Here is a 24688-nt window from a genome sequence, read left to right on the forward strand (position 1 = left end):
ATGATATATGTGTATATTTGTGTATATGTATTTGTGTGTATATATATTATACACACACACATTAATAAGGATATATATATATATATATATATATATATATATAAAGACAGGCGTCGGCTCACTGGTGGGTTTAAATAGTAAATAAAATTTGGGTTTGTATTGATGAAGACACCTTGTTCCATTCACCAACACTTTTTCTTTCTTTTTTTTAGACCTACATTGATCAATTTCTCACTGAACTCACTCTGAACAACTTTGTTTACATCTCAGCTTCACAACTTTGCGGAAATGATGCAGAAACAAAAGACCCTTTCATTTTTACAGTTGAATTTCTACCATCCTTGTTATTTTCCAGTAAAGTTCTAGTGTTGCTATCGTTTGCTCGTGACCCTTCGATTAGATATTGAGTATGAAATGGATACAAATCTAAAAGCAAGCAAGTAACCATGCAGCCGCAGACCAAGAAACCTCAGAACACCTCAGAACAAGTCTGCATGTAAACACCAGATATGGACAGGTTATTAAACGTGTCGGGTGTAAAATTGGAGCTCAGACATTATGCGTTATCCGTTATCCTGAGGTTCCTTTAGTCCAGTTAAGCTGCGTAGGAACACACATGTATGTGAAGGTAACAGAAAAGTTCGAAAAAGCTACATGGAAACATGAGCAAGCTCTAAACAAAGCAAATGGGACCCCGGACGGGGTCCGAACTTACCAAAAGAACAATCCAGTAAAATAGCCATGTTAAGCATGCAAAAAATGCAGAACACAAAAAAGAACAAAAATATATATAAAAACCAACACGAAAGGAAACTCAAAAACACAGTTAAACATGACGCAGCTCCACATCATTCCAAGAAGCAGTTAAACATCGGACAGAACGAGAGCCGAGGAGGCAGAAGTTAAAGCTAAAAAAGCAGCATCTGAAAAATACAACAAACACTTCAAAAAGGACAACAATGGTGGTCAGTTATTACCGAGAGAAACACAAGAAATAATAATTCTCCCACACACACACACACACACACGGGCATCATGGTTCACACTGCAAATACTGAGCATGTCTGTACATCATAACACAAATGAGCAACTAAAGAGGAAAAGCACTTCAGTTCAGCACGACACAAAGCGGTTAGTTCAGCTGGATCTGAATTAAAGAGTGTTAATCATGTAACGGTAACACACCCAGAAACTAATGGCAGAATTCATCGAAAAAAAAGTGTGTGTGTGTGTGTGTGTGTGTGTGTGTGTGTGTGTGTGTGTGTGTGTGTGTGTATATGAGAGAGACACACCCACATTCCACACCCTCCCCCCCCAGACACATACTCACCGCTGACACAACCACTGACTAGGGTTGCAGGAGTATACCACTTCTCGGTATAGCATTGTAGGAAAACTACATCTATATATATATCTATATATCTCTATCTCTCTCTCTCTATATATCTATCTATCTATATATATATATATATATATATATATATATATATATATATATATATATATATATATAGTGTTAGGGCTGGGCGATAACATGAAATACTATATATCACGATATTTATCATGATAAACTATTTTTATCACAGACTAAAAACATCAGTATCAGATTCTTATAAACTACTATCAGATCCTCTCCTAGCTCTAATGTATGTGTGTGTGTGTATATATATATATATATATATATATATATATATATATGTATATATATATATATATATATATATATATATGAAATAAGCTTAAATAAGCTACATAAAAAATCCATATATAAAAATATATTAAAAGGAGTTTTAAAAAGTTTTTTTAATATTTATTTTAGTTTTCTAATTTATTTTATTATCAAAAGGGAGAGTTTGTACATATACATCAATTAAAAAAAAGATAATTTATTACCTACAGTAAAGCATTTGTTCATTAAAAAATGTTTAGGGTCATTCTATATTATATCTAATAATAATAATAAGGAAAATTTTGAAATAACCTACACCGCAACACCATAAAAGCTTGATATTTTCTAAAACGGTGATCATACCGTGATAATCTCACCCTACTCCCTAAACTAGGAGGTTGATTCACACGCAAAGCTGGATCTCTTCATTAGTCCAAAGATGAGGACTGTCCAATCATACAGGCCTTACAGGCTGGACTTCGGGCTTAAAGCAGCAATATGCATTAATCTGTGTTTTTTGGCTCCTGGTCGCCCCCTGCAGTCGAAGAGTGCAATTCACTTTTACTCCTCTGCCGTTAATCCAAATCATATTTGAGCGCCCCCTCATGGACAGCTGTATACATGCATTTCTGGACAAGCTGAGAGCTCCAGAAGCGTGATCTGCAGGTAGAGAAGCATGTGGGCTGAGGCGGTAGAGTAACACTACAGGATTCGACACTATGATTCTATGGGTTACCCAGCGTTAAGCTTCGGTCGAACCGGGTTTTAGCATTTCGCAACGTCTTGTGGAATGGGCGTGGCTGTGAGCGGGGCTGGTAATCAGAGGTGTAAACGGTCCTCCAGTTTGGTTTAGCAGTTACTAAACTGCAGCAATCAGCGCTTCCTCCATGTTGGCTCAGACAGAGCAGAGACAGTACGGATCAGCGGTGCTATTGGCCAGGGATGCCAATTTGCGGGTCACCAAAGTTGAACTCGATGTGAAAACGTCCCATTTATGTCACGCAACCAGGAGAGGGAAAAGACGGACGTCAGAGAGTGCAGTGCAGCATCGTACGCAACACTGAAGGGACACCCATTAAACCTCCTGCAGAACCTCAGCAGGTAGCACAGAGCTTAAACCGCAGCCAAGGGGGACTCCTGAGCGGCGCAGCTGTCTAAGCGTTGGCTCTGCTATTAGATTAAACCCCAGTTCAATGAGTTGGCTTGGCCAGCGACCCCACAACCATCAGCGGCTGGGAGTTACAGAGAAGCAAGACTGGCGTTTGTAGGTAGTGTAAGTCCAGTCCAGTCCAGTCCAGTCCGAACCACGTTACCAATGTGGTCAATCGTGCAGCTCGACTTGGCTCTAATAACCCGGTGTGCTGGACGCCTTCATGACCAGGATCAGGTGTAGGGCACTGGGGCAGTGGGGGCTCAGCAGTTAGAACTCCAGGCTGTTGATGACAGGGTTGTGGGTTCGATACTCGGGCTCGGCAAGCCGCCACTGTTGGGCCCTTGAGCAAGGCCCTTCACCCTCTCTAACTGGACTATGGTCCTTAAACCAAAATCAAGTCCTGAAGTTAAGCCCAAAATCATCCAGCTGCAGACCCTTATTGGCTACTTAACCACTTCTTGTATTTTTTAAATATTAAAAAATATATATATTTTTTATTATTATTATTTTTACTAATTTGGTTAATTTCTTCAGATTTGTGCTCAGGAACCAAATTTCAGACATGATCATTAAAGCTTATAAACAACTCTAAAACTAAAACTACACCCTAGAATGGGCCGGATATAAAAAAAAAAAAAAAGATATTTAAAAATAGATACAAATATAACTATTATTATCAATAATTGTATTAATTACACCTTTATTCACATTTAAAATGATCTATTATTAATAATTAAATGACAATATCTAGAATAGGCAACTGTTTCTGAGTAAAAAGGACCACCTGCTGCTCTTCTAGTCCATAAACAATGACGTTTGATGGAGTCTGCCAGAAAAAGCCCGAGCTCCATGGTAACCCTGAAACATGTTGTACTGGGCTGCAGCGGTGGCGTGGTCCAAAAGGAGCTCTGGCTGCGTTTTCATCTAAATGGACCAAGGAAACTGCGAGCAAACAGCCCTCGATATTCATGATCTGGGCTGAAACAGAGGCCTGATGGGAGCAGGAACATCCACATCTCCGTTTTCAGCAGGAAACAAGTACTGTGGGACAAGTCTACGGCATTAGATGTGATGACGGCCTCAGGTGCAGGTGACCAGGTTTTACCAGAGGGTTTGTACTGCTCTGTGCTGCAATCCGGGATCAGATCTGAGGCTAGTGGGGTTTTGATTCCAGGAATCAATATTTGTTTAAGGTGTTCGCTCAGACCGCAGGATGCAGAGTTAGCATTTCTATTGGTCCATACAATTTTGGAGCAGATCAACATCATGACTCTATTGGCATCATGCTGCCTAATGGTGGTGGTGGTAGTGGTGCTCCGTCCAGTACTTTTGGAAGGGATGAGTTGGGAATGGTGAGGTGGGGTGGGGTGGTGATCAATCATCCAATATCCTGACCTCATTAATTCTCTCGTTGCTGACTGCAATCAAATCCTCACAGCAATGTTCCTCCAAAATGTAGGAGAAAGCCTTAAGAGACAGTTACTCCAACAAAAGCAGGAACAACTCTTTTTAATACCTTTTGATTTAGGAAGAAACAGCGAATGAGCGGGTGTCCCAATACTTTTGTCCATTTAGCATATGTATTTTGGACAGTTTGGAAGTTTTACCGGATCTCAATGAGCTTCCCGTCTATCCCAGTTTTTCAGTGGTGCTTCATTTATGACATTCACTAAAAAGATCCACCAGTCTCTGACATTAACTAGCAGAAAGATTTCCCACTCCTCCATGCAGAAATCTTTCAGCTTTAGCTTTAGACAGATGGTCTCGCATTTCCCTCAAGCTGCTTCCTCTGATACAGTAAAGACCTCCTAGTGGATGAAGTCTATGATGAGAGCTCTCCAGGCCCAAACCATGACATCTCTACATCCATGCCTCCCAGCTGATACAGGTTCTCATGCTCTGGTCCACACCAAACATGTCCTCCTTTTCTGCGTCCCAATACTTCAACTTTGGACTCGTCCCAGATGTCCTGGTCCTGGTCTAGGTTTTTCTTTGGAGAACTTCAGTCTTGCTCTGAGGACATTTTAGGACTGTTGGAGACCTTTGTTGTTATTGTTCTGATCTGAACAGGTTGGTCAGCTGTTCCTCCTGAGTTCTTTTTTAACCCCCTTCCCGGACTCCTCTGCATCTCCACCCTTCTTTCTGAAGGCCTCAGGGAGATCTCTGAATCTGGCCATGATGGTGATCATCTTCACCCCTCACTTCAACCATCAATCAATCATCAATCAGACCAGACTAAACGTCTGAGGTTTAAATCAGACAGACTCCTCCAGAATAATCCTCTCCAACCATGTTCTAACCATCTGATCTTATCAGCTGATGTTCTGCAGCTGGTTCTGACTCTACACATTTATAGGAGTAGTCAATGTGGTGCTGGTGGAGATGGTGGAGGTGGGTGGTGAACATTTTTCCTGACATTTCTATTAATTCATTATATTATTGATGATCAAAATGAGACGTTTCGTCAGGTGTGTGAGTTTAGTTAGATTACCCCAATCTCCACCCCAAGCTGATCACATGAAGATCAGATGTCCAGATGTTTACACATGGTCAAACAGCTGGAACTGCAGGAAAAGCGGTTAGCCGTTAGTCACTGTGATCACAAGCAGGTCAGCATCAGTTCAACTCACGTTATTGTTGCGGGTTTCCACCGCCGGAAACTTCCTCACGATGAACTTCACGGCCGACTCCAGGTTTTTGTCGATCAGGTAGGAGGGCTTTGCTTTGGGGTCTCCGCAGGCCTGGACAGAACGCAAGGAGAAGACAGAGGGGGGGAGGGGGAGGAGAAAAGAGAGAAACGCTCAAAACACTGTTTCAGACGGACTCAAGTACAGAAACGTGTGATACGGACGTCCAGACGTCACAGGAGGAACAAGTAGAACAGTGAAAGACAAGTGAGAGGATGAGGCAAAAGTGCAGGGAATTGATCACAGCTAGAAAATGCAATGAGAGAGCGAGAGAGAGAGAGAGAGTATGACAGCAGACTCACTCCTAGAGAGACAGACAGAGACAGAGTGAGACAGAGAGAGAGAGTGAGAGAGAGACAGAGAGCGAAAGGAGGTGCGTTTAGCTGGTTGGACGGTGCGTCTGGCTGATCGGCTGCTCTGTAAGCGATGAGCGGCTTACAGAGATGAGGGGCTGCAACAGGTCAGCAGGCGTGCATCTGAGGTAGGGCGGTGTGTGTATGGTGGTCACATGATCAACATGACTCTGGACATGCACCGAACCGGCAGGACCGCACGCGGTGGTCAGAACCGCCTCAGAGCTGGCCTGGCAGACGCTCGCGTGTCGACGTCTGAGAGAACTGAACAAACAACGGAACCAGGAACCCAAATTCTCCAACAAACCAGCAGCTGTTCACACTCCGCTAGAACATCCGGTCCTCAGATCTGGATGATTTGATCCTGTTCGCTCGCTGTTCTAAATTATTCCTTCCTGTTCTCACTCTGTTCTAGAATGCTCTGCCCCACAACACCGTCCCCTATTCAACACCGTCCAACAACACCGTCCTACAACACTGTCCACTATTCAACACTGTCCTCTCTTCAACACAGTCCTATAACACTGTCCCCTATTCAACACTGTCCCCTATTCAACACAGTCCTATAACACTGTCCCCTATTCAACACTGTCCCCTATTCAACACTGTCCCCTATTCAACACTGTCCTCTCTTCAACACAGTCCTATAACACTGTCCCCTATTCAACACTGTCCCCTATTCAACACTGTCCCCTATTCAACACTGTCCCCTATTCAACACAGTCCTATAACACTGTCCCCTATTCAACACTGTCCCCTATTCAACACTGTCCCCTATTCAACACTGTCCCCTATTCAACACAGTCCTATAACACTGTCCCCTATTCAACACTGTCCCCTATTCAACACTGTCCCCTATTCAACACTGTCCCCTATTCAACACTACAACACTGTCCCCTATTCAACACTGTCCTCTCTTCAACACAGTCCTATAACACTGTCCCCTATTCAACACTGTCCCCTATTCAACACTACAACACTGTCCCCTAATCAACACTGTCCTCTCTTCAACACAGTCCTATAACACTGTCCCCTATTCAACACTGTCCCCTATTCAACACTGTCCCCTATTCAACACAGTCCTTTAACACTGTCCCCTATTCAACACTGTCCCCTATTCAACACTGTCCCCTATTCAACACTGTCCCCTATTCAACACAGTCCTATAACACTGTCCCCTATTCAACACTGTCCCCTATTCAACACTGTCCCCTATTCAACACAGTCCTTTAACACTGTCCCCTATTCAACACTGTCCCCTATTCAACACTGTCCCCTATTCAACACCGTCCCCTATTCAACACAGTCCTATAACACTGTCCCCTATTCAACACTGTCCCCTATTCAACACTGTCCCCTATTCAACACAGTCCTATAACACTGTCCCCTATTCAACACTGTCCCCTATTCAACACTGTCCCCTATTCAACACTACAACACTGTCCCCTATTCAACACTACAACACTGTCCCCTAATCAACACTGTCCTCTCTTCAACACAGTCCTATAACACTGTCCCCTATTCAACACTGTCCCCTATTCAACACTACAACACTGTCCCCTATTCAACACTGTCCCCTAATCAACACTGTCCTCTCTTCAACACAGTCCTATAACACCTTCCCCTATTCAACACTACAACACCGTCCCCTATTCAACACTGTCCTCTCTTCAACACAGTCCTATAACACTGTCCCCTATTCAACACTGTCCCCTATTCAACACTACAACACTGTCCCCTATTCAACACTACAACACTGTCCCCTATTCAACACTACAACACTGTCCCCTATTCAACACGGTCCTACAACACTGTCCACTATTCAACACTGTCCTCTCTTCAACACTGTCCTCTCTTCAACACTGTCCTCTCTTCAACACTGTCCTATAACACTGTCCCCTATTCAACACTGTCCCCTATTCAACACTGTCCCCTATTCAACACTACAACACTGTCCCCTATTCAACACTACAACACTGTCCCCTATTCAACACGGTCCTACAACACCGTCCTACAACACTGTCCCCTATTCAACACTGTCCTCTCTTCAACACAGTCCTATAACACTGTCCTCTCTTCAACACAGTCCTCTCTTCAACACAGTCCTATAACACTGTCCCCTATTCAACACTGTCCCCTATTCAACACTACAACACTGTCCCCTATTCAACACTACAACACTGTCCCCTATTCAACACCGTCCTACAACACTGTCCCCTATTCAACACTGTCCTCTCTTCAACACAGTCCTATAACACTGTCCTCTCTTCAACACAGTCCTATAACACTGTCCTCTCTTCAACACAGTCCTATAACACTGTCCCCTCTTCAACACAGTCCTATAACACTGTCCCCTATTCAACACTGTCCCCTATTCAACACTGTCCCCTATTCAACACTGTCCCCTATTCAACACTACAACACTGTCCCCTATTCAACACCGTCCCCTATTCAACACCGTCCTACAACACCGTCCCCTCTTCAACACCGTCCCCTCTTCAACACTACAACACCGTCCCCTCTTCAACACTACAACACCGTCCCCTCTTCAACACTACAACACCGTCCCCTATTCAACACTACAACACTGTCCCCTATTCAACACGGTCCTACAACACCGTCATTCAACACTGTCCCCTCTTCAACACTGTCCTCTCTTCAACACTACAACACTGTCCCCTATTCAACACCGTCCCCTATTCAACACTACAACACCGTCCCCTATTCAACACCGTCTCCTATTCAACACCGTCTCCTATTCAACACCGTCCCCTATTCAACACCGTCCTGACTACCACCAATGACTGGCTGATGTTTGTTGGAAAAAGATCGGTCGGTGTGTCGTGGTCTTTAATCATGCACACTAAATAAATTAGAAATAGAGAAACCCTCTCAGTGCCCTGACGCATCTGCCAGGCCGACAAATCCTACAGGAACACTTGGCTTTGAACACAACCTGCAGACCTGAGCCAAAACTCTGCCGCAGGGCCCGACCGATATATCGCTCATCAATATCAGGTTTGCATGGATTAACTGCCGCTGGCGGAAATCCTACCAATGATCACCACTAATTAATCCTTAACTACTGTTCTCCAAGACCCCGTTTACACCTGATCACCTCATGTGACTAGCATCTGGACTTCAGCCACATGCATTTACACCAGGAGGTCAAATGCCTCTGATACTGGTGACCAGGTGTAGATGGGGTCTAAGAAACCTCATCAAGGACAGTGCAGGACCATCAGATAAAAACGTTAGAAGACTGTTGTACTAAAGCTAAAGGGACATTGCGATATTGGAATTGGACCAGCATTGGAGATTAGATTTGATTAGACGTCATTATTTTGTCACATAAAAAAAAAGATAACATCTGATACTGTATTATATATAATTATATTTATATTTAATTTGTAGGGCTTTAAAACTGGTTCAGACTGGAGTGGAAATCTCTAGCCAGTCCGGCTCTAGTCCACAAATCTTTTTATACTGGGCTGCAAGAGGCAAAACCGCACGTAACTGACCAAGTCCAGCTACCCCCTGCCAGTCCTCCCATTCGCTTGCAATCTAACTACAGTCTTGTTATGGTGAAATTATAAAACCAAAAAAGCTCCTTTTTCTCGCCCCCAACTACCCTTCCACTTCACTTCTGCCAATAAAGGAAGTCGTGGGCTATCTAATCAGATGTGGTGACAAATCAAATGAATACGGATTTAAAAATAAAAGAGATGTGAAATAAAGCCATGCAGTTGCTGACAGCCTTTTTTTCTACACCTGAATCCGGCCTGACCGCAAACCAGCCCGATTTGTAGGCCCAAACCAATCCAGCTCATGCATGTTACAGTGTGAACACCACAAAAACCCCAGATACAATGGAAAACTAGGCAAGGAAAACAAATGTTACACACATTTAAATGAAAATCGAGTGAAGAAAAGTGAACGCAAAGGAATCGTTAAAATAAATTATAATAAATAAATAAAAAAATAATAATAATAATAAAAAAAAAAAGCAAAATACAAAGACTCCTGATTTTACTGCAGTTTGGGAACAGGCGTTTCTTCCCACCAGGGCGCTGTGTGAGTTGCATACGGAGAGAGATCATGGGACATGAAACTGGCAGGAAAAGCAGGAAAGGGGGATAGGGAGGGAGGGAGGGAGGAAGGGAGGAAGGGAGCGAGGGAACGAGATTCGGGGAAGGTGGAAAAGCTGTGCAAACCTTCCAAACTTGTCCTTGCTGGGGGAAGCATTGTAACAGAAAGAGAGAGAATTACACATAAAACACAACTTTCCAATCTCTACCATGCATATCTACGGCAAAACAAATTAGCTGTGGGAACTAAAATGTGATTGGCTCTGGCTTCTTTCTCAATCAGGAGGGACGCAGGGGCCGTTCGGGTCAGACCGAGCATCGAGATCGAGGCGCTTTCGTTCCCAGAGCTAAACACTCACACACCCCCATGCAGAGCTCTCCTCCACCATCAGGGAGACTGCAGTCCAAGCCAGGATTCCAGTCCATGTGTTTGAGAAGACGACCAGGAGGCAATGTGATTACAGTCAAAGGAAACCAAGACGTGCAAGTAAGGGGAAAAAAATTAACAAATAAATAAACAAACAAACAAACAAATAAACAAAAACAATAACAACAATGCAAGGCCATGGCCGAACATATTCACAACGGAAAGGGAACAAATGGTCAGAATTCCCAACTTAGGAAAAGGAAAAAGATCAGAAAACATCATGAGGAAAAAGAGAACAAACAAGGAATGTTCAATTATGATTCAAAGGGAACAGATTGCACCTCGCATGCACAGAACCACGTGTGATCTGCATGGTCACGGTGTGTGTTAAGTGTGTGTTAAGTGTGTGTGTGGATGTGTGCAACCTCAGGTCAGCAAATCTGGGCCCTGAATCCAGTCTCCAGCCCTGGGTTTTTAATAGCTGTAGTGTCCCGCAATGGAAACTGCATTCAGGGTCAAGATTTGAAGACCTTTCCTTTAGACTAGAGGTCGGCCGATACAGCGGACGGCCGATATATCAGCCGATATTTGTAATTTTTTAATATATCAGCATCGGCCGATATCGGTGTTTAGTAGTGCCGGTTCAAAATCAGGCATGTCCGTGGGCAGTTCGGTGGGACGTGGAAAACAACAGCAACAACAGTCCTGATAGATAAAGGCAAGGCTTAAATTCTGATATTTCAGTCCTATGTCCATATATTTACTAAATGTTAGCAGCAAAATACGAAGTGTTGCTTCAGGAATTGCACAGAAGAAAGATGTTCAAGTAAGGATAAACCGATTTATCATTTTTTGTTCCGATACAGATTCCGATACATGAACTTTGTGTATCGGCTGATACCTGATACCGATCCGATACCATTGTAGAATTAATAAATCATATACCTGACCATCTGAGAGAGACTTAAGACCTCAGGATTGATGTAATCATTACTTTATAAATCAAACTATAATAAATAAACACAGATATTAATGATTAATTTCTGATCGTTGGTCACTAAAATGATGAACTGTGCTGGACCTCGGCTCAGTGCTGTCTGAGCTCAGGACTTTTATTCTGAAATTGGAAGTCTGTGAGACTAAAGAGGAGCGAGCAGCCCCTCCCTCCTCAGTTCTCCTTATATGGAAGATGAGCTGGATTACTGGCTGATAGCTGGTGACAGGTCGAGGGGACCATGCTGGTCAGATAGGGGGAGTCTTGCTGGTTGCTATGATCTGTGTATGATGTCTGTAGGTTACTCTGATCCTGGGTTATGATCTAGAGGTCTAGAATACCAGCGGTGTGAGAGTCAGGTTCCGTGAATGGATACATTAGTATCGGTACATATTTTATATATATCGGTATAATATTTTAACATGCAATTAAAGTGAAAATCTTCTAGATATTGGCCATCAGCTGACCTTGACCTCTACACATCGGCATCAGTCAGTGCAATGTCAACAGACCAACAGCAACCGTCTCAGAACCCCCATCTCTAAACCCAGTTCTGTACAGTATAACACTGTGAACCCTTTGCTTTATTTTCTGTATTTCTGAATAAATCTGATATGAGGTGATTGGACCCCATCTAAGCCCTTAGCTACACAGAGACAACCCAATTAAGCAAATTATACACAATTATTATAGATTTGACCTTCATTTATTGAGAAAAAACATATTAACATATTAACATATTAAACATCTAGTACTAGATAGAAGTAAAGTAGTTTACTTAAAGGTGTAACTGGATCCAGGAATTCTACCTTCACTCCCTCTGCCTCCGTTGTTTAATCAGCAGCGCTGCTTGTGAATATATCAACGCTCAGGGGCGCGGTGGTCTCGAAATGAGGGGTGTTCAGGTCAGTTTCTGGTGTATCGCTGTGTATCTCAGCAACGGAAAACACAGGAGGAGCTCCACTAGACAGACGTTCGTCAACAGTCAGACGCTCGTTGCTATCTCGGTAGTGAATTGTCAACACAGGCGCGTGCAGCCCGATGCACACGCTTTACACCACTGAAATAGCAACCCACCAAGGTCAGTCTGACCGCACCTGGCTCTTAAAGGGGGCGACGAGAGACACGCTGATTGGTTTGTTACTGCATGTTACTCCCAAAGCATCAAATCCATGATTCATTAAGAGACTCATTTTCAAGAGTACATTTTCGCGTTTTGAGGCAGAAACTTTGACAGGGCGAACTTTTCACATTGTTACCATAGCAAAGACACACAGACGACACGCCCCCTAAATCAAGCAGCGCAGTGTGAGGTCAACGTAGGTTCGATCCTATGATCCTATGATCCTCAAGGCCTCCAACTGCTCCCTGGGGTGCTGCAGCTATGACTGCCCACCACTCATTGTTCACTAGTGTGTGTGTGTGTGTGTGTGTGTGTGTGTGTGTGTGTGTGTGTGTGTGTGTGTTCACTGTACAGACTTGGGTCTTCAAGTCTAGCCTTCACCACACACTAAGCTAGATGTCTTTAGAGGCAGTGGTGGCTCAGCGGTTAGAGATCCTGGCTATTGATCACAGGGTTGTGGGTTCAATACCCAGGCTCAGCAAGCTGCCACTGATGAGCCCTTGAGCAAGGCCCTTAACCCCCGGGCTGCCCACCACTCTGGGTGTGTGTGTGCTCACTGCCCCTAGTTCACCAGTGTGTGTGTGTGTTCACTACCAGAAAGAAAAAACCTCAGAAAGAGGGTCACTGGAATCTTTACCTTGCTAAAGATCTGACCTCCACCAATCCACCGTGAGGGAGAGGATACAGAGCTGGAGAACGTTCAGCACCACTGTTCCTCTCCAAGACAGGTGATTACACGAAGACCACCAGGGTAACGTCTAAAGACCTACAGGCCTGAGCTGCATTGAGTAATTTCAATGTTTACAAGTCCACCATCAGGTAAACACACAAACGTTTTTAGAAGTAAATCAAATGGTAACAAACCAGATATTATTATTATTATTATTATTATTATATGGGAGTGGTCCGACTTCCCTCCTCTATCTTCTCTACACACAGCGTCAGCAGTAGGAGGCCAATCAGAGAAGCCGGATCCTACAGTCTCAACCAGGCTGCATTTGAAGCATTTTTGGAGCAGAAGATAATCAGGTTAAGCTGAAGTCTGTTGTCACTACACTTCACAGAAGACGAGCGTCCAGACTTTTTTTTCTGTCCTGCACCAAAGTGGTGGAACGAGCCTTCCCTGGGGTCCAACACTATATAAATATTCTATATTTAGTAAAGTCTAAGAATTAATATCATATATAATAATAATAATAATAATAATAATATATGTACACTTAGAGCTGGGCAATATGACAATATTTTATCGTATCGTGATAAATATTGTGTATCGAGAAAAGCGGCTAGTATTTGTACCGTATCGTCCAGCCCCATGTACACAGTCATTAAACAGGGGTCATCAACAGGGAGGTGGGATTTATTCTTTTGTCTGATTTAGTTTGATCTGATTATATTCAGGTCTGGACCAAACGCTCAGGTTTGCAGCACTGCAGCAGATGCAGAAATGGCTGAGGTGCTCGCTCCCTCCCAGGTCCCTGAAGAGGAACACAGGCTGATGAACAGATTGAGGTCAGGGCTGCTGCACTCCTGAGTCTTCAGGAGGATCCAGGCTGTGAATTCTCAACGCACTGCTAAATCCCGCCAAACCTTTCCTGCCTACCAAGGAAACCCTTCAGACGTGAGCAGATCAATTCTGCACTAATAAACAACGTTTCTGGATCGGCCTCAATAACAGCTAATAACCCCAAATAAAAAAAAATTAATACAAAAAAGCAATATCGTCATTAGAGCTGCACAAAGTATCCAAAGTTCAGAAAATCTTCAGTTCTGCTTATATAAAAAAAAGTTCTGTACTGATGAAATAAGACTATTTCCAATTTTAAACAATTTCCTATAGATATCTTGTGGAGCATAATAATAATATTTTGATTCTATATTTTAATTTCTCTGCTTTCCCACTTTTCCTATTTATGTCTACCTTTTCTTATATTCTAGATATTTATTATTATTATTTTATTTATTCATAATTGCTCTTTGGGTGCAACTGGGACCTCACTATTTCGTTCCACACCAAGTATCACATGTGATGCAAATGACAATAAAGTCTACTTGAATCCTTTTATTTTATATTTAATAATGACAAAAGAGGACATTTAAATAATATAAAGCACAATGTAATCAAAAACTATTTTAATTAAGATGCAAAAGTCAGATTCTTTGTTTCCAAGACTAAGTCCAGTTAAAAGAATAATGTAGTGGATTCACCATTAACAATAATTTAGTTTAGTAATTAAAATTTTTATCTTTTAAAAAATATATTTCTAGATATCATTTATATATAAATCTTTTTTTTGTAAATACCTTTTTAAATAATTTTTTACGTTACTCTTTTATTCTTTTATTTGTAATTACTGCTTAGCTATAGAATTTTACTTAAATGTATTGTTTTAATGTTATAATTCTTGGTTTTATGTATATTATTTATATGACTCCTCATGTTTACTTTTTTATAGTTTGCTTAAATGAGATTTTTACTCTCATTATATATTTAATACATACTGACTTTATACATACATACACTTTACGTTTAAATAAATAGTATTTGTGTTTGGTTTTTGAACTTGGTTTCAGTTTGCCTTCTGCAAATTCCACATTTTTATGAGTCACTCTGGATAATAGAACCCGTCATGCGAGTGTGTGTGCGCGAGTGTGAGTGAATGCGAGTGTGAATGCGAGTGTGAGTGTGAATGCGAGCGTGAGTGTGAATGCGAGTGTGAGTGCGAATGCAAGTGTGAGTGCGAATGCAAGTGTGAGTGCGAGTGTGAATGTGAATGCGAGTGTGAGTGCGAGTGTGAATGTGAATGCGAGCGTGAGTGCGAGTGTGAATGCAAGTGTGAGTGTGAATGCAAGTGTGAGTGTGAATGCGAGTGTGAGTGCGAGTGTGAATGCGAGTGTGAGTGCGAGTGTGAGTGTGAATGAGAGTGTGAGTGTGAATGCAAGTGTGAATGCGAGTGTGAATGCGAATGCGAGTGTGAATGCAAGTGTGAGTGCGAGTGTGAATGCGAGTGTGAATGCGAGTACGAGTGTGAATGCGAGTGTGAATGTGAATGCAAGTGTGAGTGTGAATGCGAGTGTGAGTGTGAATGCGAGTGTGAATGCGAGTGTGAATGCGAATGCGAGTGTGAATGTGAATGCGAGTGTGAGTGTGAATGCGAGTGTGAATGCGAGTGTGAATGCGAGTGTGAGTGTGAATGCGAGTGTGAATGCGAGTGTGAATGCGAATGCGAGTGTGAGTGTGAATGCGAGTGTGAGTGCGAATGCGAGTGTGAGTGCGAGTGTGAGTGTGAATGCGAGTGTGAGTGTGAATGCGAGTGTGAATGCGAGTGTGAATGCGAGTGTGAGTGTGAATGCGAGTGTGAATGTGAATGCGAGTGTGAGTGCGAATGCGAGTGTGAGTGCGAATGCGAGTGTGAATGCGAGTGTGAGTGTGAATGCGAGTGTGAATGTGAATGCGAGTGTGAGTGTGAATGCAAGTGTGAGTGTGAATGCGAGTGTGAGTGTGAATGCGAGTGTGAATGCGAGTGTGAGTGTGAATGCGAGTGTGAGTGTGAATGCGAGTGTGAATGCGAGTGTGAATGTGAATGCGAGTGTGAGTGTGAATGCGAGTGTGAGTGTGAATGCGAGTGTGAGTGTGAATGCGAGTGTGAATGTGAATGCGAGTGTGAGTGTGAATGCGAGTGTGAATGCGAGTGTGAATGTGAATGCGAGTGTGAGTGTGAATGCGAGTGTGAGTGTGAATGCGAGTGTGAATGCGAGTGTGAGTGTGAATGCGAGTGTGAGTGTGAATGCGAATGCGAGTGTGAATGCGAGTGTGAATGCGAGTGTGAATGTGAATGCGAGTGTGAGTGTGAATGCGAGTGTGAGTGTGAATGCGAGTGTGAATGTGAATGCGAGTGTGAGTGTGAATGCGAGTGCGAGTGTGAATGAGAGTGTGAGTGCGAGTGTGAATGCGAATGTGAATGCGAGTGTGAATGCGGATGTGAATGCGAGTGTGAGTGTGAATGCGAGTGTGAATGCGAGTGTGAATGTGAATGCGAGTGTGAGTGTGAATGCGAGTGTGAGTGTGAATGCGAGTGTGAATGTGAATGCGAGTGTGAATGCGAATGCGAGTGTGAATGCGAGTGTGAGTGTGAATGCGAGTGTGAGTGTGAATGCGAGTGTGAGTGTGAATGCGAGTGTGAGTGTGAATGCGAGTGTGAATGTGAATGCGAGTGTGAGTGTGAATGCGAGTGTGAGTGTGAATGCGAGTGTGAATGTGAATGCGAGTGTGAATGCGGATGTGAATGTGAGTGTGAGTGTGAATGCGAATTTATCAGTGTCCACTACGAATTTATCAGTGTCCACTACGAATTATTCAGTGTCCACTACGAATTATTCAGTGTCCACTACGAATTATTCAGTGTCTACTACGAATTATTCAGTATCTACTACGAATTATTCAGTATCTACTACGAATTATTCAGTGTCCACTACGAATTATTCAGTGTCCACTACGAATTTATCAGTATCCACTATGAATTAATCAGTGTCCACTACGAATTATTCAGTGTCCACTACGAATTATTCAGTGTCAACTACGAATGTGAATGTGAGTGTGAATGCGAATGCGAGTGTGAATGCGGATGTGAATGCGAGTGTGAGTGTGAATGCGAGTGTGAATGCGAGTGTGAATGTGAATGCGAGTGTGAGTGTGAATGCGAGTGTGAGTGTGAATGCGAGTGTGAGTGTGAATGCGAGTGTGAATGTGAATGCGAGTGTGAGTGTGAATGCGAGTGTGAGTGTGAATGCGAGTGTGAATGTGAATGCGAGTGTGAATGCGGATGTGAATGTGAGTGTGAGTGTGAATGCGAGTGTGAATGCGAGTGTGAGTGTGAATGCGAGTGTGAGTGTGAATGCGAGTGTGAATGTGAATGCGAGTGTGAGTGTGAATGCAAGTGTGAGTGTGAATGCGAGTGTGAATGTGAATGAGAGTGTGAGTGCGAGTGTGAATCAGTTTTCTATTCAGCGCTTTAAGACTCTTGACCGATCTCGGCTGAGACTGAGTGCTCTGGTATGGAACAGGCAAGTCTGACCAATCAAATCTCTCTCAAACGGACTCATGATTATAATTTGAAGACAAGAAAAGTCAATAAGGACATGTCGGGTTTCACGCAGAATTATAAGCAGCTCTGCTCTGACTGTTGCATGCTGGGTTATTACATATTATACTACATCATTCTGTACGTTCTGTTGGTTTGGTATGATTTTCTGTACAGCAGCGGCAGTACAGCTCTACTATGGATTAATCCGTATCCACTACGAATTATTCAGTGTCCACTACAAATTATTCAGTATCTACTACGAATTATTCAGTATCTACTACGAATTATTCAGTGTCCACTACGAATTATTCAGTGTCCACTACGAATTATTCAGTGTCCACTACGAATTTATCAGTGTCCACTACGAATTTATCAGTGTCCACTACGAATTATTCAGTGTCCACTACGAATTATTCAGTATCTACTACAAATTATTCAGTATCTACTACGAATTATTCAGTATCTACTACGAATTATTCAGTGTCCACTACGAATTTATCAGTGTCCACTACGAATTATTCAGTGTCCACTACGAATTATTCAGTGTCCACTACGAATTTATCAGTATCCACTACGAATTTATCAGTATCCACTATGAATTATTCAGTGTCCACTACGAATTATTCAGTGTCCACTACGAATTATTCAGTGTCCACTACGAATTATTCAGTATCTACTACGAATTTATCAGTGTCCACTACGAATTTATCAGTGTCCACTATGAATTATTCAGTGTCCACTACGAATTATTTAGTATCCACTATGAATTATGACAATCTAAGCCCAATAGTTAGCAATAGTCCAGCATCTACTGTTTCAATTTACGGAAGCAAACTCCAGTAAACATGCAGTATTTGATCGACTAGACAATGATAATTAGCATTATAATTATTTTTATTTATTTTACATTCCATAATAACTTTACTTTATTATTTAAATGCTATAAGCAAGCGAAACATATTTAATAAAACTTGTATTTACAGCATCAACACAGTGCCTGTTCACATGTGAGGGTTCATTTAGGCCTACTCAAGAGACCAGCAAGCCCCTATGGATTTTTGCCCCTACATCAGTGGATGAACCGTCCTCCACCTCCGAGACGTGTGCACAGTTCAGCATCTGATACCAAAGTATCTGATGGAACCTGCCCATGTGACACAGATAAACACTCATGCCACATCTGAGGCTCAGGCCAGGCTTCTCTTGGAAGTGGCACACTTTGGAGATAAGGGTTGACTTCCTGAGCCTCTCCATTCCTGGGGAGGGTTCAGATCTGCTGTCATTTCCTGTTGCAAGTTTTGCTGGCTGGTCTGTCTGTCCCTAGTCCTGAATAAAACATGCAGGCCACTGTGAAAGACAGACGACCAATGTATGTGTAAACAGACCCCATTTTCTGTAAGAAATTGGTATTTAATTATAAATATGAACAGTTCAGTATCTAGCATGAACTATTCAGTATGTACTATTACATTTTCAGTATCTACCATGAACTATTCAGCATCTACTGTTACATTTTCAGTATTTACTATTACATTTTCAGTATCTACCATGAACTATTCAGTATCTACTATTACATTTTCAGTATCTACCATAAACTATTCAGTATCTACAATTAAAGTTTCAGTATCTACCATGAACTATTCAGCATCTACTGTTAAATTTTCAGTATCTACCATGAACTATTCAGTATCTACTATTATATTTTCAGTATCTACCATGAACTATTCAGTATCTCCTATTATATTTTCAGTATCTACCATGAACTATTCAGTATCTCCTATTATATTTTCAGTATCTACCATGAACTATTCAGTATCTCCTATTAAATTTTCAGTATCTACCATGAACTATTCAGTATCTCCTATTATATTTTCAGTATCTACCATGAACTATTCAGTATCTACTACTAAATTTTCAGTATCTACTATGAACTATTCAGTATCTACTACTAAATTTTTAGTATCTACCATGGACTATTCAGTATCTACTATTATATTTTCAGTATCTACCATGAACTATTCAGTATCTCCTATTATATTTTCAGTATCTACCATGAACTATTCAGTATCTACTATTATATTTTCAGTATCTACTATGAACTATTCAGTATCTCCTATTAAATTTTCAGTATCTACCATGAACTATTCAGTATCTACTATTATATTTTCAGTATCTACCATGAACTATTCAGTATCTACTATTATATTTTCAGTATCTACTATGAACTATTCAGTATCTACTATTAAATTTTCAGTATCTACCATGAACTATTCAGTATCTACTATTATATTTTCAGTATCTACCATGAACTATTCAGTATCTACTATTATATTTTCAGTATCTACCATGAACTATTCAGTATCTCCTATTAAATTTTCAGTATCTACCATTGACTATTCAGTATCTACTATTACATTTTCAGTATCTAATATAAAATTATCAGTATCTACCATGGACTATTCAGTATCTACCATGGACTAATTCAGTATCTACTATTAAATTTTCAGTATCTACTATGAACTATTCAGTATCTACTACTAAATTTTTAGTATCTACCATTGACTATTCAGTATCTACTATTACATTTTCAGTATCTAATATAAAATTATCAGTATCTACCATGGACTATTCAGTATCTACCATACACTATTCAGTGTCCACAAGTAAATTTTCAGTATCTACCATGAACTATTCAGTATCTACTGTTAATTATGCTGTATTCACTATGAACTACTGAAATTCTGAGTAAGAAAGTGGTGCGAGATGTGAATCTACACACAGACACTAGATGTGTTTTCCTGACCGGGACCAGGGTTAGTCCTGTACTAAACAGCATTCTGGGTTAAGATTTGTAACTGAACAGAAAACATATGCATATATACCCCAGAACTAGGCTTAATCCTCCACCCTCCTCTCCAGCCATTACACACACAAAACACCACTTGAAATGGACGAGCATCCCTTCATCCCAAACACAGTGAGGATTCCCATCCGGCGGGAATCAAACCACCGCTGCTATACGTGACAAAGGTGGGGCAAACACTCCATCACTGAGAGGCCATTTTTAGGAAACACTAAAGCTAAATACATCTATGTCACCACTGCAGCTCCCAGACATCAAGAGAGAGGAAAAAAAAAAAAAAAGAGAGAGATTTTACCCTGGTGATGTCAGCGCCTCCCAGTTGCTAAGCAACAGGATTTCTAAAAGCATGCAGTCGAATGCCTACTCTAGTGGAAAAGCACATCTGAACTACAACAGAGAGGGAGGGGGGTGACACAGCCAAGAAATGTGCTACAAGACTTTATCTGGAACAAGTCTGCTGGACTGTTTTCTGCAATGCTGCGTCATTACTGGACATTTCTGCCGTGAGGGAAGACAGATGAGACACCCATTACCTACACTCTTCAAGACAGAGGTGCCGTAAAGGCGAGAAGACCCACTTCTGGTGGCTTGAAGAACCTCTGAACTGATGAATCATAGCAGAAGATCATATAAACAGATAAAAAATAATAACTGAATGAATGAAATCAATGATTTATTACACACAACATTTGAATAATTAATGACGTAATATCTACTATGAATAAACTAACTATAATCTGAATAATTAAATTATAAAATCTTGGTGTGACACACTGAACCCCGGGTTTATTACTCAGTTATTAGTCCTGATCATTATAAATCATATGGTAACTGTTTAGCACATTTTGTGGCGTCCCACAGGGCTCTATCATAGGGTCTGTGAAACGAATCGGTCGCTAATTACGGGAGTCATGTAGTTATGAGGGTGCAGGACTGAAGCGTAGGGCTTAAAGAAGCGATATGTAATATCTGTATATTTCCGTATAGCTGATATATTGATGGCTTGTCTATTTCGGATCAGTGCAATGGTGTATAGAGATTATGTTAAGGTGTATATTCTGTATTTACTGCAAATAGCATATATTTAATACTGATAAAGATTAGGCACTGACGTTTACTCCCTGTAATAACTTTCTGAATAAGGTTCTGGGGTTGGCCCTGGTCATTTAAATATATTTTCCTATTGGAGTTGGCTTTAATTTTTTTTTTTTGGTATTTGGAAGCTTTGTCTAAGTCATAAACCACAACTCAAACTATAGCACTTTCTCCAAAAAGGCTCCAAAAGGTTATGATTAGTATGTACACTACATAGAGCTGGGCAATATGATGATATTTTATTGTATTATAGGCCTGGGCGATATGGTAATAATATATTTTTTTCATTTCTCTAAAAACATCAGATTCAGATTCTTATAAACTACTATCAGATCCTCTCCTGTACTGAATACAGTGATTTCTACTCAACATCTGCTGCTCTTCCTCTAATGAACCCTTCAGTCTAATTACACTGTGAGTAATGAAACCTGCAGCTGATCAGTGTTTATTAACACTAACAGTCTCCTCCATATGCTTAGAAAAGCACACTGTGATCACAAAATCAATATTTAACACGATACAATACAAAATATCATCATATTGCCCAGCTCTACTGCTCTACTCCTGATAAATTATGTTATTGTAATAGTTAATAAGTTAATAAGCTAATAAGCTAATCATATGGAGGAGACTGTTAGTGCTTATATGATCATTATTATGTGATGAGATAGAGAGAGAGAGATAGAGAGATAGAGAGAGAAGAGAGAGAGAGAGAGAGAGATAGAGAGATAGAGAGAGAAGAGAGAGAGAGATAGAGAGATAGAGAGAGAAGAGAGAGAAGAGCGAGAGAGGAAGAGAGTGTGTGGGGAACAAGGTGGAGAGAGAGATGGAGACATAGAATGAAAAGAAGAGAGAGAGAGAGAGAGAGAGAGAGAGAGAGAGAGAGAGAATAAAGGAGTGATGGGGTGAAGGAGAGTGAGTGAGCGAGCGAGCGAGCGAGAGAGAGAGAGAGAAGTGAGGACGAGCGAGGGTAACAGAGGAAGAGCAAGAGACAGACAGAGCAAAAGAGCAGGAGAGAGGAGAGGGAGAAATGAGGGTAACTGGGAAAAGTGTGTGTGACCGTGGAGTGTGTGTGTGTGTGTGTGTGTGTGTGTGTGTGTGTGTGTGTGTGTGTGTGTGAGAGAAAGAGAGAGAGACAGAGAGAGAGACAGAGGGTGAATGGATGAAGCTCCTGCCCCACATCCCTCTGGCCTTTGTACAGAGATCTGGACTGATTCCAGTGCAGCTCCAACAGAGCCAAGCCTGTCAGAGCAGCCTAAGAACCCTAAACTCAATCACACACACACACACACACACACACACACACACACACACACACACACCTCTCACAGTAATATACTTAAAGCTGAGCTCCTCAGTGCTGGTGTGAAGATCGCATTAGAGCTGAGAAAGAATGGATTCTTAACCGCGCCGGGATTCTCCCTCACAACATTCAGCATTAATGGACGCGTCGTGGGGTTGGCACGGATGTGTAGGGGTGAGTAGAGGTGGGCACGGGTGAGAATGGATGAGTAGGGCTGGATACAGGTGAGAAGGGCTGGGCACAGGTGAGTAGGCGTGGGTACGGGTGAGAATGGATGAGTGGTGTGGGTACAGGTAGGTGTGGATGGCTAGGGGTGGGTATGGAAGAGTAGGGGTGGGTATGAATGAGTAGGGGCGGGTACGGAAGATTAGGGGCGGGTACGGAAGATTAGGGGCGGGTATGAATGAGTAGGGGCGGGTATGAATGAGTAGGGGTGGGTATGAATGAGTAGGGGTGGGTATGGAAGAGTAGGGGCGGGTACGGAAGATTAGGGGCGGGTACGGAAGATTAGGGGCGGGTATGAATGAGTAGGGGTGGGTATGGAAGAGTAGGGGTGGGTATGGAAGAGTAGGGGTGGGTATGAATGAGTAGGGGTGGGTATGAATGAGTAGGGGTGGGTATGGAAGAGTAGGGGTGGGTATGGAAGAGTAGGGGTGGGTATGGAAGAGTAGGGGTGGGTATGAATGAGTAGGGGTGGGTATGAATGAGTAGGGGTGGGTATGAATGAGTAGGGGTGGGTATGAATGAGTAGGGGTGGGTATGGAAGAGCAGGGGTGGAATCGGCTGGTATGGATGGGCAGGGGTGGTTACAGAGGTTTAGGGTGGGTTCGGAGGAGGAGGGGTGGGTACAGGTGGGTACGGAGGAGGAGGGATGGCACGGGTGAGTATTGGCGTGCACGGAGGAGTAGGAGCGGGTATGGATGAGTAGGGGTGGAAACGGGTGAGTCAGTAAAGGTTCCTGTTAGGCAGGGGTGGGCACGGGCTGGCATGGATAGACCGCCGAGCCACACTGAGCCCTTTGGGGTCGTTTAGGAAGGACAGGCTCATTAACCCAAATAAGCCTCTGAGATCATCTAGATCAGCCACAGAACCAAACCCCATCGTCCCACCAGACTGACCGAGTCGCTCAGTTCATCCTCCTGTATAAACTTCAGACTGGGATGTACCTCAAATCCTCCACAATCAAATCCTCACAGCAATGCCCCAATATCTAGAGACAGCTACTCCAACCAAAGCAAGATATACTCTTTTAACACCCTTGATTTCAGAAGTAACAATGCCTGAGGAGGTGTCCCATTACTTTTGTCCATATAGTTAACACAGAAGCTGGCAGTCAGAAGTGTACAGTTTTAATGTGCATCTCATATTTCTCATATTTTTAACCTATCTTTATCTTCATCTCGTCAGGCAGGAGGAGTCTCACCCAAGGCCTCTTATTGGTGTAGAGTGGGGTGCTGTGTTTGTCCGGCCGGGGAACTGAACCATGCCATGGGGAGGGCAGTGCTGTTACCCACTACACCAGCCACTACATCATCAGTCCATTACAACACTGACCATCTGCTTGCTTCACTATACAGAGGACAGCAGTAGTCCCATTAACGGGATTCTGAGTGGGACAGTGGGTCACTTCACTTGGATGGTCCACTGCAGATGGACTACTGGGCAATATTTTTAAAAGTGAACCCTTATACACTGCGTTTACACTTCAGAATCAGAACTGGGTTACAGCAGTCTACAATCAGCTCAGTCCTCAGACAGGGAGGGTGAAGCTGAGAGAGGATAAAGGGGGGTTAAAATAAAATGCCCTGATAGAGTCAGATCTCCACCCTAAAGCCTGACTTAATCAACCAGAATTCCATCCACTGCAGTTCATTCAACTGGTGTCAAGCAGCTAACGGTCGTAGCGCGT

The 24688-nt window shown here is 42.4% G+C and overlaps 1 protein-coding gene across 4 annotated transcripts in view; it reads right to left on the minus strand.

The window, feature by feature from the left end:
• nckap1 (NCK-associated protein 1) overlaps positions 1-24688 on the minus strand; it is an 82356-nt gene that overhangs the window by 55088 nt on the left and 2580 nt on the right. For 2 of the 4 annotated variants that reach the window (XM_072685395.1, XM_072685394.1), the window contains exons 2-3: positions 10077-10094; positions 5453-5563 (exon numbers count right to left, since the gene is read on the minus strand). In XM_072685395.1, the coding sequence (XP_072541496.1) occupies positions 5453-5563; positions 10077-10094 (129 nt within the window). The remainder of the gene's footprint in view (positions 1-5452; positions 5564-10076; positions 10095-24688) is intronic. The other 2 variants (XM_072685397.1, XM_072685396.1) reach the window with 1 other exon arrangement.

This window comes from Salminus brasiliensis, chromosome 8 (genome assembly GCF_030463535.1).
Source record: "Salminus brasiliensis chromosome 8, fSalBra1.hap2, whole genome shotgun sequence".
In the NCBI taxonomy this organism is placed as follows: Eukaryota; Metazoa; Chordata; class Actinopteri; order Characiformes; family Bryconidae; genus Salminus; species Salminus brasiliensis.